Source organism: Bombus pyrosoma, linkage group LG1, assembly GCF_014825855.1.
Source record: "Bombus pyrosoma isolate SC7728 linkage group LG1, ASM1482585v1, whole genome shotgun sequence".
In the NCBI taxonomy this organism is placed as follows: Eukaryota; Metazoa; Arthropoda; class Insecta; order Hymenoptera; family Apidae; genus Bombus; species Bombus pyrosoma.
This window is the reverse complement of record NC_057770.1, coordinates 11,569,550-11,586,853: the sequence shown is the minus strand read 5'-3', so window position 1 is coordinate 11,586,853 and position 17,304 is coordinate 11,569,550. Positions and strand designations below refer to the sequence as shown.

Here is a 17,304-nt window from a genome sequence, read left to right as displayed (position 1 = left end):
TTAAGAATACGACTCACAACCAGAAGCCTCGATTCTAAAACTTCTAAGTTGCATCGAATTACTTTTTCGGCGTGCACCACTCTTTGCTGTTAAAATAGTTCGTTTCTTCGTGTCTGGTCCCCGTAAAATTCGTGTCTTCATCCGACGAAAGTCCATGAACGATCCGTTGAGTCCAGGTACGAGCAACTGCTCATGGACATCCTGTAGAGAGGGTTGCACCAAAGAGCTGTACGATTGCACGCAAATACGTGTTAACTACAAGCTACCGACTAATACGTCCGAGGATAGCGATGGACAGGGTGAGGGAGGCGGGGCGGTAGGAGGTGTCGAGGACGACGAAGACAGCACGATGATGGGAAAACCGCGTTACGAACGCTCCCTGAGGGAGTACGATTACGTCGAGGACCTTGACGACGACTTCGCCGAAGACGACGAAGCAGGACTGCCGAAACCCTTTCCTACAGGTACAGGGCAACGTACTGTGCCGTTTTCATCTACATATTTATTATTAATGTGATGTGGATGACCTAATTTAACACTAAAATATACGAGTGATATTTCTGACATGATCAGTTTAATAGTAATATTGGAAGGGGAGAAATTTGATATAGCACGAAGGTAATAGGAAAATGTGCCGTACGGTGGAAGCGTGATTCAATGCGTTGAATATTTAAAACACGATTACAAGAAAGTTTCATTAGTTTCTATAATAAAATAGAACGATGAACGTTGAAGGAAATTTGGTCTATCATTTTCCTCAGTTTATTTCAACCTGTCGACATAAGGGACTGCTATATGAGAACATCTTAATGCAGTATGCAGTATTTGTTTAGAAAGAAATTGTTGAAAATCTATTTTATGTATATTAGAAGGCAATTTTATATCGCTCTAAATGCCGATATGGTTTTTAAGATTGTATATGGTAATCTTTATATGGCAATACATCTTCATAAAGATGATCAAAATTTAACTTCTATGTATCTGGATTAACGTAGATATATATTTTTAATACACCAAATCATCGAACAGATGTATTTCAAAATACGTATATACATACGTATAAAATACAAAACCGAATTACAAAAATATACTTAAGAGTAATAAAACAACAATTTCGCACGACAATAGAAATTCGACCTACTTCCTAAATGTCAGAAATGATCAAAAAGACCGCAGAAAATAAAGGGTCATATACTGTAACCATGAAAACCTAACAACCACCGTGCAACACGTTCCACTAACGAAATAGCAAAATTCATTATCGTTTGAACCTGCAAACTCTCGAATTCTCGAACGTCAGTGACCATATTGTCGCTAGAGAAACACTTTCTACTAACAATGTCCACTTTCACCCTCTCATTGATGGAAATGTCTGTCGACGGTCGGTCGAGATGACTAGGATGATAACGAGGCGAAGTTCGCAGGGCTCATGGGCAACGACTCCGAGTGGTACTTCACCGGGGCCAAGCTGTTCCCCAACGTAAAAGGCTGTGGATACCCTCCAATGCTGAATTGCAGTATTTTCTACCGGCAGTACGCCAACATAGGGCAGAACTTTAGCTGTTACTACTCGAAAGTGGATCCCGGGATAGTCATCAGCGAACTCGACATGTGGCAGGTCTTTCTATGATTTTCTATTATTCTATGTGTGTATACAGGACGTGGCAATATGGTACAACTAGATTGAAGATTATTCTATGTGTATACAAAAATAAATCGAAAATCTGAAATACAACTTTTTCATTTGGGTATTCAGGTTTGTGGGAAAATTGAGTTGGAAGATTTATCAAGTATGAGATACGTTTAAATTTGAATAATTCCTGAAATGATACAAGTAGGTACGTGTAAATAAATTAAAAATGTGGAATAAAATTTTCAGAAGTTTTAATTTAAATATATTTAGCTAATAATTTATCTGGTACAGGCGCAGTTGATACCTTTTTGTCAATGCTATGATTTTATTCTTCATTTGTTATTTTATTTTCGCGAGTATAGTAACCTATTATCGATTGTGCACCTGTCTCCAATCGAAAATTAGTCGAATTTATATATACTCGACAAGTACTCGACTTTCCTTTTGAAAGTAAAGTTTTAAGTGAAAAATTATCCTAGATCTTCGACTTAATTTTGCATGTGAAATAACCTTCTGTCTGGTTGTATCATACGTGTTGCCATATCCTATATACAGCCTACGACATAAGATTGTGGATTCGATACCTGCGAAAATTAGTTCTTTACATGTATCTTTTACCTATGTAAAATGTTTCATAAAAAGAATTAATTCCCGCAGAGAGATATTATATGTACGATCTTATATTATAGACTGCATGTACGTGTCTACTTCAAATTTGTCTCGTACTATGCAAAACACTGATCTGGGCGGAACGTTGTTGCACTTACGTATGCAACGTATCAGGTTTCTATGCATATAATTCAGTTCATTTTGTATTCTACGTTTGTTATGTGCTACACCTCAAGAAATTTTCTATCGTATAAGTTTGTTGTTCTATGTAAAAAAGAAATGGATATTATTATCGATTCACATTTATGTGCATCTGTCTAATTGGTATAGATAGTAATAATTCTTCCTGAATCTTGATCTTATTTAGATATGCAGGAGAAAGGATATTTATATATGATATGGATATTATGGAGAACATGAATATAACGATATTGAGATAGCAAGAGAAATGCTAACTACAACTTTAAACTACAAATCGTAAGTCATATTGAAATATTGGAGTGAGTAACAAAACTTTGATATAAATTAAATTAATTATAAAATATGTTGGCGTCGTTAAAATGAAGTGAGAAGTGTAGCAAGTAGATTCTGTCGCTCACGATCAGACATTTTACCGTTCATCTTGATCATGTTACCTGATATCCTTCTAACCTGTAATATATTTACTTGTATCTATATGAAGAATATTCAAGGATATTTCTTATAACTAACAAAAAATTAAATATTTCTGTCTTTTAATTACTGAGCATCCTACAAAAGCAGAGTCAAGTACGTCAAGTACAATCTACAAACCTACAAAAAGATCGAAAATTATATTTAAAAAATTCATTATAAATAATAAAAACAAAAGAATCGAATCAATTTCCCAAAACGAAAAATGTGATAATACTGTTTACTATGTCAAGGATTCGACATCAAATGCCACGCTAATCATTGAAAAGTGAATTCAATATCCATTTCATCACGATGTAAGACTGAGCAGAAGAACAAATGGTATTGAAAAATCAGCTTCACGATATTATTTACCATATGAATCATTCGACAGTATCATGTTGATCGTCGAAACGTGAACTGTTGGTGCTCGTTCCAGACAGGATTGCAAATAGAGGAATTGGTCTTTACGAACTGAATCAACATTACGATAATCGAAAGGGATAAGAATCGTATCTCGTCGCAGTGACATTTGAGATGTCATTTGCTTCGAGGTGTAACCCGGTTACCGCGTTCTAGACGTCGCCGATTTACACCCGGTGCTTGTACGTACAAGTCACGCGACAGTAGTCTTTATGTGTGTGACTTTCGTGCGAGTTTACCGTAGACAGGAACGTCGGACCGTGAATCGATACTGCAGGTGCTTATTGAGGGCATAGTGCATTATGCAGCGAACAACGTCTCCCCAGTAAATGGTTAAATACGTAACAACGCTCATTATTAACGGAGATCGGTATCTGTTTTAATTGGGACACAAAGACACGGAGCCGCGAGCTAGAGTAATTGATGCCGATTGCATTGGCTACATCAATGGGGAGAAAGAGTTACGAAGAAGAAAGGCGATTGTGCGCGTTCAAATTTCCCTCTTGACTTGCTATCAGGAAAGACAAAATTAAAAACTACCTGGGCGAACAAAAAGGAGCGTCGAGAATGTAATTGCATAATGGAATCCGCGGTGGCAATTTATCTGCGAGAGAGCGTAAAATGGCTTGTCTCAACGATCCGTTGATTATGAGATATTTTTAGTGAACAGTTCGTGAGTATCTAATTGGATTTTTGGAATATTTGAAAAGTAGAATGTAAAAATAAAGCATTCTTACGAAACACAGTAAATTGCTGAGTTTGCAGTATAAGAGGATAATACGAGAATGAATACAGTTATTCACAAACGGCTTATAGAAGGAACAAAACAAATTCATTTAATTTATTATTTTATATATTAAATCGCAATAGTCATCGATCCGCCTGAAGGAAATTGGGCTTCGATATTAGTACCTGAATAAAATGTTTTACCCATGATTATTCAAATAATACATCGTTTTATTCGGCTACAAGTTACTTTGAAATAATTGCATGAAAAAATTAGTCAAAACAGAAAACTGTTTGAAAATGATTTATTTGATCTCAACACAGAATGTTATTATAAATAATTGAAATAAAATGAAATAAAAATAATGAAGTAGTCAATAATAAAGTCAAAACGATACATTATTCTAAATTATTATTTTTCACTTTTATCTCAAATAGAAGTTTCCATAAACCTGGAAATATTCCGCATACTTTACTTAATTCGCGTAAATTACTGGTGGCGCGTCGATGGAAAATGCCGAAAGAGGATTTAAAAAGAAACAGGCGTCGCGAGTTGGAAAGAGCGATCCAACGGTATCTCGCCGTGCAAAACGATATTCCGGCGCGAGGCACAGTAGAATTCCGTTACGTTTACGGAAACGTAGCCGCCTGTACGGTGACGAACAATGCATTTCAAGCGGGCTGAATACCCAGCCCGACGACAAAGACGGAAACCATCGTACTCGATGAAACTCATGCCGCGCTGTCCGGAAGAAAAGAAAATTTCTCGCTCGTCCGCTCTTCAGTTGCGGTAGAATTGAATCCGCATGAGCGAGAAAGGATGAAAATGGGCAAGAAGGGAGACCGAGAGAGATAGAACAAACGCCCTGACCATTATAAAGCGACGATAACATCGTGGATTTACCGGTGGAAAAGCTTGCCACTCCTACCACGCTACGTGTGTCAATTTCGTAAATTAACGGCGCCCTCGAGATGCGTTCAGACATTGGATCGTTTGACGCCACCGAGGAAATTCATTGGATGAAAATGTGAAGACGCGAATTTTGGTATCGGAGATAAAATGTGTTGTTGGTGATATAGTATTTTATTGGCTGTTTTCTTTTAATACAGGTTTTAGAGGACATTTTATGGACACGTGTCTATGTATCGATAGTAAGATCGAGATTTTGGAGGAAATTCTACCTTTGGATGTTTTAGATCTTTCTTTTATTGATTACTAAGTAGGAAATTACTATTCCATAGTTATTCTTCTTCTTTGAGTTTCAGATTATTTCTTTACGTTATAGTTGCTCGGCTCACACTTTTCTATATCTCCCAGGAAATTTAATAAACATTTGTCATAATTTAAAGTATACTTGTTCCGTGATATTTTATATTTATTCCGACAAATTGAGACATTCCATTCGATAAATTCTTCGCATAAATCCTTTCCACAAAACTCCCCTAACCAATTCAGTGCGTACGAGGTATTCTTTGATATACCGCGGAAATGGACGTTGAACCATCCAGTGAGGTTGCTCGCGTGACGTGTTCCCCGCAGGTTTACATGAATCTGGTGTACGCGATGGCGATTCCGATACCGTCTTTCATAATCTCGGTGATATACCTCACCATCGCCTACTTCAAGATCTACAACGAAGAGGAGGTGGTCCTCGTGGGCGGCGAGGAGGGCGAGGACGGCGGAGAGGGTGAAGGAAGTAACGCGACACCTTTACCACTGACGAGCGGCGCCCTTACGCCCGGTAGCGAGGCTTTCAGGGAAGACCTAGCAAGCTTCGGGCATCAGCTGAAAGTCGCCATGGCCGACGACATCAGCAGAGAAAGCCTGGATGAGATACCCAACACATACTACACTCATGGGTAAGCGTGAAGATCTGTAAGATCTAAAAGGTCATTTGTTTCTGCGTTTTCCATTTTCGTTGTCACGTGCCTTACAATGTTGTAGAGAGAAAAACTGTTAGTAGCAATTGGTCGAGGAGAAGTGGGAAGTAGGTTAGAAATTCCATGCTTGAACTAAGCTAGATATCTCGAGATTTTATGGGCGTGGAGTTGTTTGTGGCGTTGAGAATGTTTCGGCTTGTTCGGTGTAAGTTCAGTTATTGAGTGTACTTCTGAGAGAATGTTTTAGAATTTCGGTGATGTTGGAACTGGATTTGTTAAAAGTGTGTGTTAATTCGGGTTTCGTAGTTCTAACGAAAGTAGTCGCAGTATTAAACAGGTACGAAAATGCTCTGATATTTAATTCTTTCAGGACCAAGTGTTCCTGAACTCTGAGAAAATACTATTGTCGATATGCAATATCGAACTTTATTAAATGTGGAAGCATTGTGTATAAGGGGACGTAATATTGGATGTTTGTTATATCATGATTAATCCCTAAAGATTAATCCGACAGGAAGTAAACATTTCGAATGTTCGATTTAGGGAGAAAGAATTTATCGATAGGTCAAATAGGTCAATCGCTTCGAGTAGCTTGCCAAACGAAAAATTGGGGTCCGAATCCCATTTCAGCAATCTGACTGACTGGTTCTTTTCTCTACCCAATTTATCGAGACTCTATGTATATAAATCTATGGTATCACCACTTTCCGTTGGCGGAAGCTATTTGGAAAATTGGAAAATCTGAACGAACAAACAACAGACAAACTCCAAAAGTTTATTAGTTAATTGAATCATATTCGAAATTAATACTTGCAATATAGAAGGAAACATAATTTCTGTATAATGCTGTTAAAGTGTAAAAACTGTTAAAATGCTACTACTGAATCAATCGCTAGTCAAAAATCTGACACGTGTGTATATAGAAATTTAAAGATACTTCATTCTCCAATCTCTACTACATACAAATTTGAAAATATTAAAGACATTTTTACTTAAAGAAACGTTTACACAGAATTTCTATCGCTAGCAAAATAAAATACTCGTATCGACTAACAATAATTTCCAAATTTCAAACCCCAGAATCGTTACAAATCTCCATTGAATGTAACACTCCTATAATTTTCTTGAAAAATGCATCTCAGAGGGTTAGTTTCGAACACGGCGAGATTAGCATACACCTTTCGAAAACAGCTTCGAGAATTTATGATACCGTGTAACAAGAGTCATATTTTACTGGTTACATATCAAAGATCACGTATTTCTGTTGTTACGACTAATAGCGTAATAAACCACAGGTAATGGTCAGGATTCAGTCGAGCCAAAACAAACGTCGTTAATGGGACACTTGGGTGGTTTTAAGCGCCTTGGTAGTTAGAGTACCGCGTTACTTGGATCATAGGGCTTCTGGTCAATCTAGCAACACTCAGCCGCGTAGGGTTTAAAGAAATCGTTAATTCTAACCAAGTAATCGTGTTAAAGCAATTTCCCCACGATTTACTCCTTGAAAGTAAAAGAAGAAAAAATATATCAACGAAGTTATATATTGTAACAGAACGCGATCTTGGAAGTTTATAAAATGTTTACGAAAGGAGTAGATGATATTGAGGGACGAATAGCAATATTCGAATTGTAATTACGTAATACGTAACTGTATAAAACTTGAAAAAGGAATGTAAACCGAAATTCTCTGGATATTTTCTTCGTTACGTATGCTTCGGTAAAAATTTAAAAGCTGATTTTGTTAGACGACGCTTGTATTTATTCACGCATGAGAATATACGAAAAGATTTGGAGAATTCAATGCAGTAGAATGTTAATGCAATTATATCGATTGTTATTTGCACTAATCTATATAAGGATCCTAAAATGGGTTATGTTTTAGGATTTTATAGCGATAGAATTCTTTGACAAAGTTTATCATAAATAAAATCGTTATAATTATTCATAAGTGACATATAGAAAATTGACCTTTGCTTTTTTTCGATAAACATTATAACTGTAAAATCTTCGGAGAAAAAAGAAGATATATAGATCATCATTCGATCTTTATCATGCTCAAACGAAATTTTTGCATCCTTGTTGAAATTCCATTGCATCTTTCTCAAAACTCTTAAAATATAATATTGCCGACAGGATCTCTCCAACATGTTAGGAACATCTTCATCACCTTTGAAACCTTCAGAAAGAAAGGAGAGTACATATACCTATATGTACCATCATTCTATCTTTACCACATCTAAAAAGTCCTTCAATATCTGCATTGAAATTTCAATACACTCTCTCGTAACAGTTGAAACATCACACCGCTATCAGAACCTTTCCTGAACACACGAACACATATCCATCAACATCACAAAAGACTGCACGATACTACAGCAGCGTCAATCTCTTTTTCATCCCTTAAAAACTTCGAACACCCTTTATTTTCCGTTTTAACTCGCACTTTCTCTCGAATCCATAAATGGAAGAACTCGTTTCCTCGCGTATCCTGCGGAGTATCGATCCGATCGGCGTAAAACCACGGAAAGATTCCTTCGCGAGGACAAAAAGCTTAGCCCAGAGTGCATGGCCATCGAATGGGAAGAACGGAGTGATCGTCGTTGGAAAACGGTTATCGAGCGGCCTTTGTGCGCGGGAACAGGCATAAAATACGCTCGAGATGAACGGTGCTCGCGGATCGTAGGTATATAAATATCCGTGGCACACGGTCAGCAAGCTCGACAAAGCGTCGATATCGGATGATTACACGGTCAATTTCGCCGGTGGCCCGCGACAAACCGAAGATATCCGATCACTCGGCTGCGCAAACATTGCGGCCTGCGCATCGAATACGATTAATCATCGTTGAATCGGATCTATGGCCTCGAGATTTCTGAACGATGCTCGCCTGGCTTAACCCTAAACGCAGTTTAACCCTTTGTACGAAGATCTTTAACGTTGTTGCATGTTTGTCACGGGAAATCTGAACTGTTAGGATACGTGTCATGAGGTAGAGAGAGCGTTTCAGTGAGAATGAAGTTTGGTTTGATGCATGGAAATTCCGTTTACGTTGCTATCTTTGGTGGTCGGATGAAATGTCAAAGGATATATTAGCCATCTGAGATTCTACTTCGAACTGGACATGACATTCTTGTACCGTTCGATCCCTTTCAGATTTCATATATAAAGCATACTGTTCAGCTAACAGGATTAAAAATTTTGAGCAGTTCTTGGGAAAGTAGTTTATTAATTATGAAGAATTTGACATGAATGGTTGAATTGATTCTAAAGCCGTAAAAGATTACTTCTTCGAAGTAAATAAGAGTCATAGTGTTGTAAACATATTTAAGAAAAATGACCATAAATGTCTGTGAATTTATTTATTCAGTAGCCTTCTTCCATATTCTATCTTTATTGGCGAAAAGAATAAAAGAAACAATCTTCACATTATCAATGTCGCTGTAATGGCGCCAATAAACTACAAAGGGTTGGTTTAAAGGATTTACGTGAATGAAATTCAGGTTAAGAATTCGATAGAATAAAATTACATTAGAACGTTTTTTCCAAAAAAGAAAGACGAGAAAGATAACAAAAGAACGTGTAGAATGTAAAAGAAGAACGACTTTATCGATCAAAATAATTATTCTCGCTTACGATTACCTTTTGTTAACGCTCGCCCACAGAATAAAAAATTCAAGAGCAAAGATGCTTTAGAAGCAGTGTATTGAAGAGATTTCCCACCCTCCAAAACTGTTTATAAAACCAGTTTTTATAAACTTGCTTCCTCTTAAGAAAGAAGCTAGTTACCCATGAGAGTAATTATTTTGTATTTGTTCTTTTCTATCGTAAAAGAATAGAATTTTCTTACTTACTTGATATTTCTGCGACTGAAATGTTCTAAAATTGTTTCTCTTATTTATATAACATTGTTCGAAAGATAAAGCCACCCTATTTTCAGGTTTTTATTAGTTTGCTTTTCATGGTGTAGCGGAGTGAATCTGAAGGTTTAAATCTTTAGCAATGAAGAAATCTTGTTAAAGTATACTTACGTATGTATATCGTTTTATCTTCAAAGAGATCAATTTTTTTTCAATCAATTCAATCAATTTCTTTTCTTATAAATGTATAATTAAGATGTAGTTAATCTACATGAAAAGCTGTTATGAGTAGATCAAGAATGAAAAAAAGACTTTCCGGAATATGATCGTCTTTGTTGAGAAGAGGGACGATGAACTGAAGAGAATGCGAATTTAACGCAACCTCATTACCCGAAGCGAACGTTCAGCTGTCTTTGCTTGTAGCAATACGAAAGCATGGTAATAGCGTTGACGTGGAAACTTGCGACGTTCCTCCCTGTTTGAACTCGCTTATTATATAATGTGTTTCCACGAAATTGTCCTGCATGTTCAATTGCAAAACTTGATGAACCATTTTCATTGCGTCACAAATATTTTTATTAATTTTTCGATTCTTTCTAACGCTTCATTTTCGCAATTTGTGAAACATATAAACTTCAAAAAGAAACAAATAAGCCTGAAATACATGAAACATTTATTTTACAATTTCTCTGTATAATTTACTAATCGTTCGAAATTATAAGTGTTTTACTTTAAAAATATTTTCTATTAAGTTGTTTAATAGAATATCGATAAATATTAGACTATTTTCTATAAAAGTGTGAACCTTCACGATATTCTTTCTCGTTTAAAATACGCTCTCGTATGCACAGAAATAGAACAAAATCAATCTCCGCAATGCTCTGCTCGGCACACATACTTACGTTAGAAACGAATCAGAACCTATCCCTTCAATCCGTAGTGTAACTTTTCCTTTATCAACATCAATTTTCTTCGCTATCTCCGAAAAATCCCTAAAAAACACCAGTTATCGATAGAACAAAAGGAATAAATCCTTTTACAAGAAATCAAACTCAGTTAGACAATTGATCGACTTTCTTGCTCCAGTTACTTCAATCAGTGTTCATATCACTGTAGATGCATTATAGTTGCATCGACGATAGTGTTATAGAGATGAAAAACGTGGGTCCAACGTCAAAATAATCGTTGTAACGGTCGCAATATCAACAATTCGCGAGATAGAACGTAGAACAGAATTAAGTAGATAAATATGAACTGATGATAGATCTGACATATGTATACCAGTTTGAATCGCATCCTCTTATCGTGCAGAAATCTTTCGTTTCTATGTCGAACAAGATTCATCTGGATTTTCTGTTAGTGTTGATCGTGATTTTAAAAACACATGCTTTGAAATAAAGAGATATAAAAGCTTGTTGGATAAATAAATTCTGGATTTATTTCTAAATAAACTGCGGTTGTTTATATAAATTTATATTTTTATGAACGGAAGTATAGAAATCTGACGTAAATAAATATTTGTTTCAGGGATATTTGAATTTTGACTGCAAAAAGTAAGATATTATCTTTCGCTGTGCGTTGCGCGTGTCTGAAATTAAAACTCCATCGTACGATCGTGAAAGGCAATTTTCCACTTTTATCGTTAGCATAAAATAAGTAATTGGTTTTTATATAATTTATTTTTAGACGCAATTATCATCGCTATCGCCGAATAAAACACAACTCTTTTCTCCGATAACGTTTTTTCTCCGTTCGTTACGTTGCATTAAGCAGAATTTAGCATGTTCACATAACAAAAACAAGTGAAAACATTGTCAAATGCTTTTTTTTCTAGATACCATTGTTCCAATTCCTTTATTCTTCGAACATATTCTTATTCTCGTAACGATAAAAAAATTGACGCACCCTTACGATTCCACCAAGGTCGAAACACATTTTCAATGAAATTGCTTCGAGAATATGTGATAATCTTTAATTAAATTATGAAAAACAGTCCTTGTAAAATTTGTTCTTCCTACATAATAGTTACGATACTTCCTATTTCCTTCTGGGAATCTTCGTCTTTATCGAGTTTCTTCGCTGTCGATTGCAGTTTTCGAGTTGAGATCAGAAAACTAGGCGACTCTTTGCTTCATTTTGGTGTTGCTGACGAAATTATGAAAGTATAAAATTATGCTGTTCTCGTAAATAGCAGAAGTTCCAGTGAACGGGCAATAGGAAACTTTATTTTCCAGACTATCAGTCGCCGGAGTTTTTCCCGAGCTATGCTATAAATGGAAGGGTGCTTTGACTCGTCGAAAGAATTATACGAGAGCACTGAGAAGGTCGGAAATTATGATTTACTTTTTCGCTGTTCAATTATTGAGAGAAGTTGTAAAATTCGTAATGAAGATATCACGGAACTCTGTCGATTTCAATTAATTTAACTAACCTCTTTTTAGCGTAATTTAAACGTTTATCTGAGTTAAACGAAGGTTCTTATCCTCATGATAGCTACATTTCATGCAAAAAAATGTCTATCTACTCTTTATTCCGATATAAATATGTGAAAGTAGAAAAGTTAATAATTTGTAGATTTAAATTTTTCCGAAATATTGAACTAATAACTTTAGGATAGAATGATAAAGAATTAATAAAAAATAAAATTCTTATGAAAGGGAGGATTAATTAAAAAATTGAGAGGCGGGAATATACATAAAGTACTTATCGAATATTTACAGAAGTGAAATTTCGATATTATTTTCTGTAATAGTTAATTAAATCTTTCAATCAAATCTTGTACATTAGTAAGTTATTAATTTAAAATAATAATGTAAAAAAATTACATTTCGAAAATATCGATAATAAAGAAACTATCGTAATAAAAATTGGAAATGCTTGAGAGCTTGGAGAATGTGATGTTAGAAATACTGTTAATGACACACGGAGTCCTGTTTCCATATAGAGTGTATTTGAAAGGAGAGTGAGCGTCTTATAGTCTACGGCGAAATCAATGGATTACTACACGACATTTCAAAATATGTGTTACATCAAAAAATTCACAATAGTTTCGTAGCTCATACTTTTGAGAAAAAGAAAGAATGTCAACAAATTTAGTTTTTATTTATTACATAAGATTACATTACACATATTAAATTTTTTAGTTGACATATTTTTAGAATGATATCCATATCAGAAACGAGGATTAATATAAAATTTAATGCAGATTTATAACTCTATCTATAAAACCATTATCTTTTTTGAAATCAAACCACTCTTTTGATAAGCTCTGCATTTTCGCGTGATCTCTAGAAGAGATCATATTCCCCTTCCATATTTCTTTATCGTATCGTACAACTACACAATGTATGAATGAACTTGAGTATTTATCTGTTGATGGAATTAAACCAAAAATGTCATAGAAAACTGAAGCGCGCGAATTTATCATCCGATTTATTATTCGAAATAGAGAATATAAATTTCACCAGAGGCATTAAAATTTTGACAGTCAACGATATGCGATAAATTTCAAATAAAAAAATAGAAGGATCATTTATTGATAATATTTATTGACCTTTTGAAAATTGAATTTTTCAGACACAGAAAGGAAATCAAACGACCTAATACAATGCAATATTTTATCGAGTTTACAGTCGCGATTACACTTTTAATGGATAGAAAAGAGAAAAAAGAATCTCTTTCGGGTTCATTGTTAGCTCTCCTGTTTTATTGAGAAAAATGGAATTGTGGAGAAAGGAGCACATCGAACAAAGCGGGAAGAGATAATAGCGTTGTTGGCTTGCCAAAACTGCTACTAAAGCTTTCTTCCTTAAGGATGCCTCACAGTTAAACAACTTGCCGCGTAAACTGTGTGAACGATTGAATCGAAATCGTTAAGTTTTATCCTTCTCGTATTTAGATACAATCAATCCTCACAAGTTCCTGAACATCGAAATATTCGTATTCGATAAGTTCTTATTCATCATGCCAGGAAATTATCAACATTGTTTATTGCGTTAAAAATTACAAATAAATATTTATGGCTATTAATAATTTAGAGATAAAAGGGTTAAATAAATAAGAAAATAGACAAAAAATACTTGCGCTCTTTTACAATTTTCTCTCATTAATTTAAAATAACTTGCAGTATTACAGTCATCTTCCAAAAATAAATGAAAAACATTAACCAGCTTTATGAGAGCGGATACTTTCCTATCCTTTGATCTTCCAAGATATGTATATTTTATCTATATTGGATCGATATCTTACCTGAATTCACAGTGGAATTTCGATGATATTTACATTGCTTTTAATGGCTCGATACTGATTATGAATCTACGAAACCTATATGTAAGTACAGCGAACAGATCTATCTGCTCGTCAAAGATTCGAATTGCTTTAATAGGAAATTCCCATCGGCTTTTCGGTGTCCCACGACGATCAGTTTACTTGCCGCAATGTAATCAATTTCTCTTAGGAGGCGCGTATCAGAATTCGAAGCGCAACATGTAATTAGTTACGGTCGTGGTACCAGAATTAATTCCCAGCAGACTTATTCTTTGGAGGTGGTGAGGACATTAAATTTGTTAGAAATAATTGTGGAGAAATTATAGCAAGTATATTACAGGTTGATAAATTGATTTTTTATATTAATATCTTAACGATAGACTAATACTACTGAACTTAACACGAATTTAGTCATATACTACATGAAATTACACGAAGTCAAATATCAGTTTGTTCGACGTTTGCGACGGTCAAAAACACAATGAAGTACCATAAACGACGCTACTTGCGTCGTGCCCGTATCTGAATGTGTATATTCATGTGTTTATTTAATTAGCATAAATGTAAAACATCATCCAGACTAAAACGAAAATAACGATGAATACAGTTTATGAAATTAAATTAGGTCAATTGATCTCTCTAATTCCAGTTTCGTGAAATTAAGAAATACATACTTACATTTTGTTAAACAAACAGAAAGAATAAAAGTTTTTGTTTTCTTGCCCAAATGGATAAATTTTTATAAAACATAATCGTACAGAACGTTATTTCACATGGTTCTCATTGGTAATTCAAAGATTGATAGATTTACTCCTTATCTAGATATATATTTATATATTTATGTACGCACATACATGCATACATATATGTATTTACATTTAGCGATACCTATAGTTCTCGTGTATCATCCTACAGTAATCGTAAAATAAAAGCAGTATAAAATATTACATTCAAAAGAATTAAAAATTCAAAGGATGAAAATTAGAAAGTTACATATTAAATATTCCAAATGGTACAAACATCTTTTTCAACCTAATTTCCTGGACAAACCACAAGCAATTAATTCGTTTTAAATCTACAATGAAATCGTACATACGTTTTTCCTATATGTAAATCAACCTCTATATGGGATGCGTGAGTAGCGTGAGTGAGGCCAGGCAAGGACGCAGGCATCGATTCTGACCTAACCACCTCCATCCCAGCTTCTAGCCTAACTCCAACAACTCACCCCGTTTCCACTTTCAACCTGCTCTTACCCCTTCTCTGTCAGGTCAACTCTGAACCTTGCGACTTTGTTTTACTTGACTGCTCGTCTACCTAATCGTGGTCACCTACTCCTGGAGACCAGACGAATAATAACATTCTTCTATTAATATTCACTAAAGATCTTAATTAGGATTTTGAAATTTCGCAATTTACAATCTCTAATTTTTTATCGTTTTTCGACCCCAAGATATCAGATGAAACATGAACGTTACGAGTGGAATACGATATTACTGCTAGGTTAACCTTTAAACTGTAAAGGTGAATATTTCATGCTGTTTCGTTTCGTGGCCATTTCGACCGGGTTGAGTTTCTCGTAAGACAATAGATAGAAAACTTTTATCCTATCGTCTAAAAAAATTATTTGACAAAAGCTTTATGACAACTTTAATTTAGAACATTAGAAGATGTTATATGATTGCTTTAAGAAGTATTACTTACTGAAAAATGCATCAGACATGAAAGATCCACGTTTACAATTTAGGGATACCGTAAAAACATTTATAATCCAAGGCTTAAATAATAATTATCATATTAATCTCGGAGTACAAGAAATACAAATCACAACGTACAATTAACTCAGATATACTTATATTTCCAAAAAGCCATTTATAAGATACTTAATTTTATTTTGTGCGATTTCTCAGCACTGTTTTCACTACCTCACACTATTTTTATCCTTTGGAAAATCAATTTACGATAATACAAAATTGCGAAAAATATTATAATAAAATTTGAGTGTTTTGAGATAATTCAGCAATAACTTCTAAAAGAAAAGAAAATTCCATAATTGAAACGTGGAACGACCTATCAGAAGAATCGAACATCACGTAATTATCTTTCATTCTTCACTAACACTCTAAGCTATGTACATTCTCAATGTCCATGATCAATAAAACACACATTTTAACATGAATTTAATACTAAATGAAATCACTCGTTAGCGTAACTCGATCGATAGGGCTGTCCGGGTTGAATGTTTGAGTATATAGTCCCGACTTTGGCATCTTGCCTATACACGATCTTGCATTTACACTATTATCCCATTTCAAAGCTTTATTTTTATTCTCGCCTCCAATTGGTCGATTCGTTAACAGCTTCTGATTTCCGTTCGATCGACGTATCGAATTCTGTGTAACGTTACTGCAGGAAATCGCATGCTGTTTCACGAAGTGATAATCGATAACCGCGTACAATTTCGAAGATTTTCAACGTCGAACAGCGTGTACACATTTTGATCAATAATACGGCACCACTTTGCGTTGGACTGGTTTCGAGCAGCAAGTAGAGCATGCGCCCGATAAACATTAAGGGATTTGCTGTCGTCTTCTCGTTCGAAACGATTAATCGTTCTACGTTCGCGCGATCGCTTTTTTTCCTTTTATTTTTCCTCGGTACACTAGTTTTTGTTCGCTTTCATTTCGCGTGAACGATCGGTAGAATTTATCGTGAGAGTGTTGGGACAAATTGAGCGTTTGTCGTTCCTTCGTTAATTTCAATTCATATTTTAAATGAAGAGATGTAGTTTTATAACAAGAGTCTTTAGTAATTAATGAAAATAGTATTAGATATCTAGAGCTTTCGAAGAAGAAATGAATTTTAAAATTTTATTATTTTAGTTATTTAGTTCCATTAGATAAACGTAGCAAAGAAAAGGGAACTTTGGAATTTTATAAGATAACTATATTATCTTAAATGTGTTACTTTACATATTGAGATTAATTACATAGAAATTGTTCGAAATATCAAGTATTTCTAGAATTTAAATAAAAAGGGATTTCAAAATTTTATAAGATACGTTGTTTTAAATACATTATGGTTTTTTACATATTTAACTGAATTAAATACAAATGATAAGAATACTGAATTATCTTGCAAGGATAAAAATTAAATGTTGATGCATTATTCGTTATATTATATCTATATTATTAAAAAATTAAATAGACGCCTTATTGCAAATTTAAACAACGTTTACTGTTTCCAACAGGTATTTTT

The 17,304-nt window shown here is 34.6% G+C and overlaps 1 protein-coding gene across 5 annotated transcripts in view; it reads left to right on the top strand.

The window, feature by feature from the left end:
- LOC122567026 (cilia- and flagella-associated protein 298) overlaps positions 1–17,304 on the top strand; it is a 104,916-nt gene that overhangs the window by 80,904 nt on the left and 6,708 nt on the right. Inside the window, exons 3-5 of one of the 5 annotated variants that reach the window (XR_006316672.1) lie at positions 177–464; positions 1,418–1,618; positions 5,583–5,717. The exons of 2 other annotated variants lie outside the window; for them this stretch is intronic. Coding sequence is in view for 2 of the 3 variants with exons in the window: in XM_043725097.1 (XP_043581032.1) it covers positions 177–464; positions 1,425–1,618; positions 5,583–5,902 (802 nt within the window). In the remaining variant the exon portion in view is untranslated. Of the gene's footprint in view, positions 1–176; positions 465–1,417; positions 1,619–5,582; positions 5,903–17,304 lie in introns of those variants that run through there. 2 more of the 5 variants (XM_043725097.1, XM_043725117.1) reach the window with 2 other exon arrangements.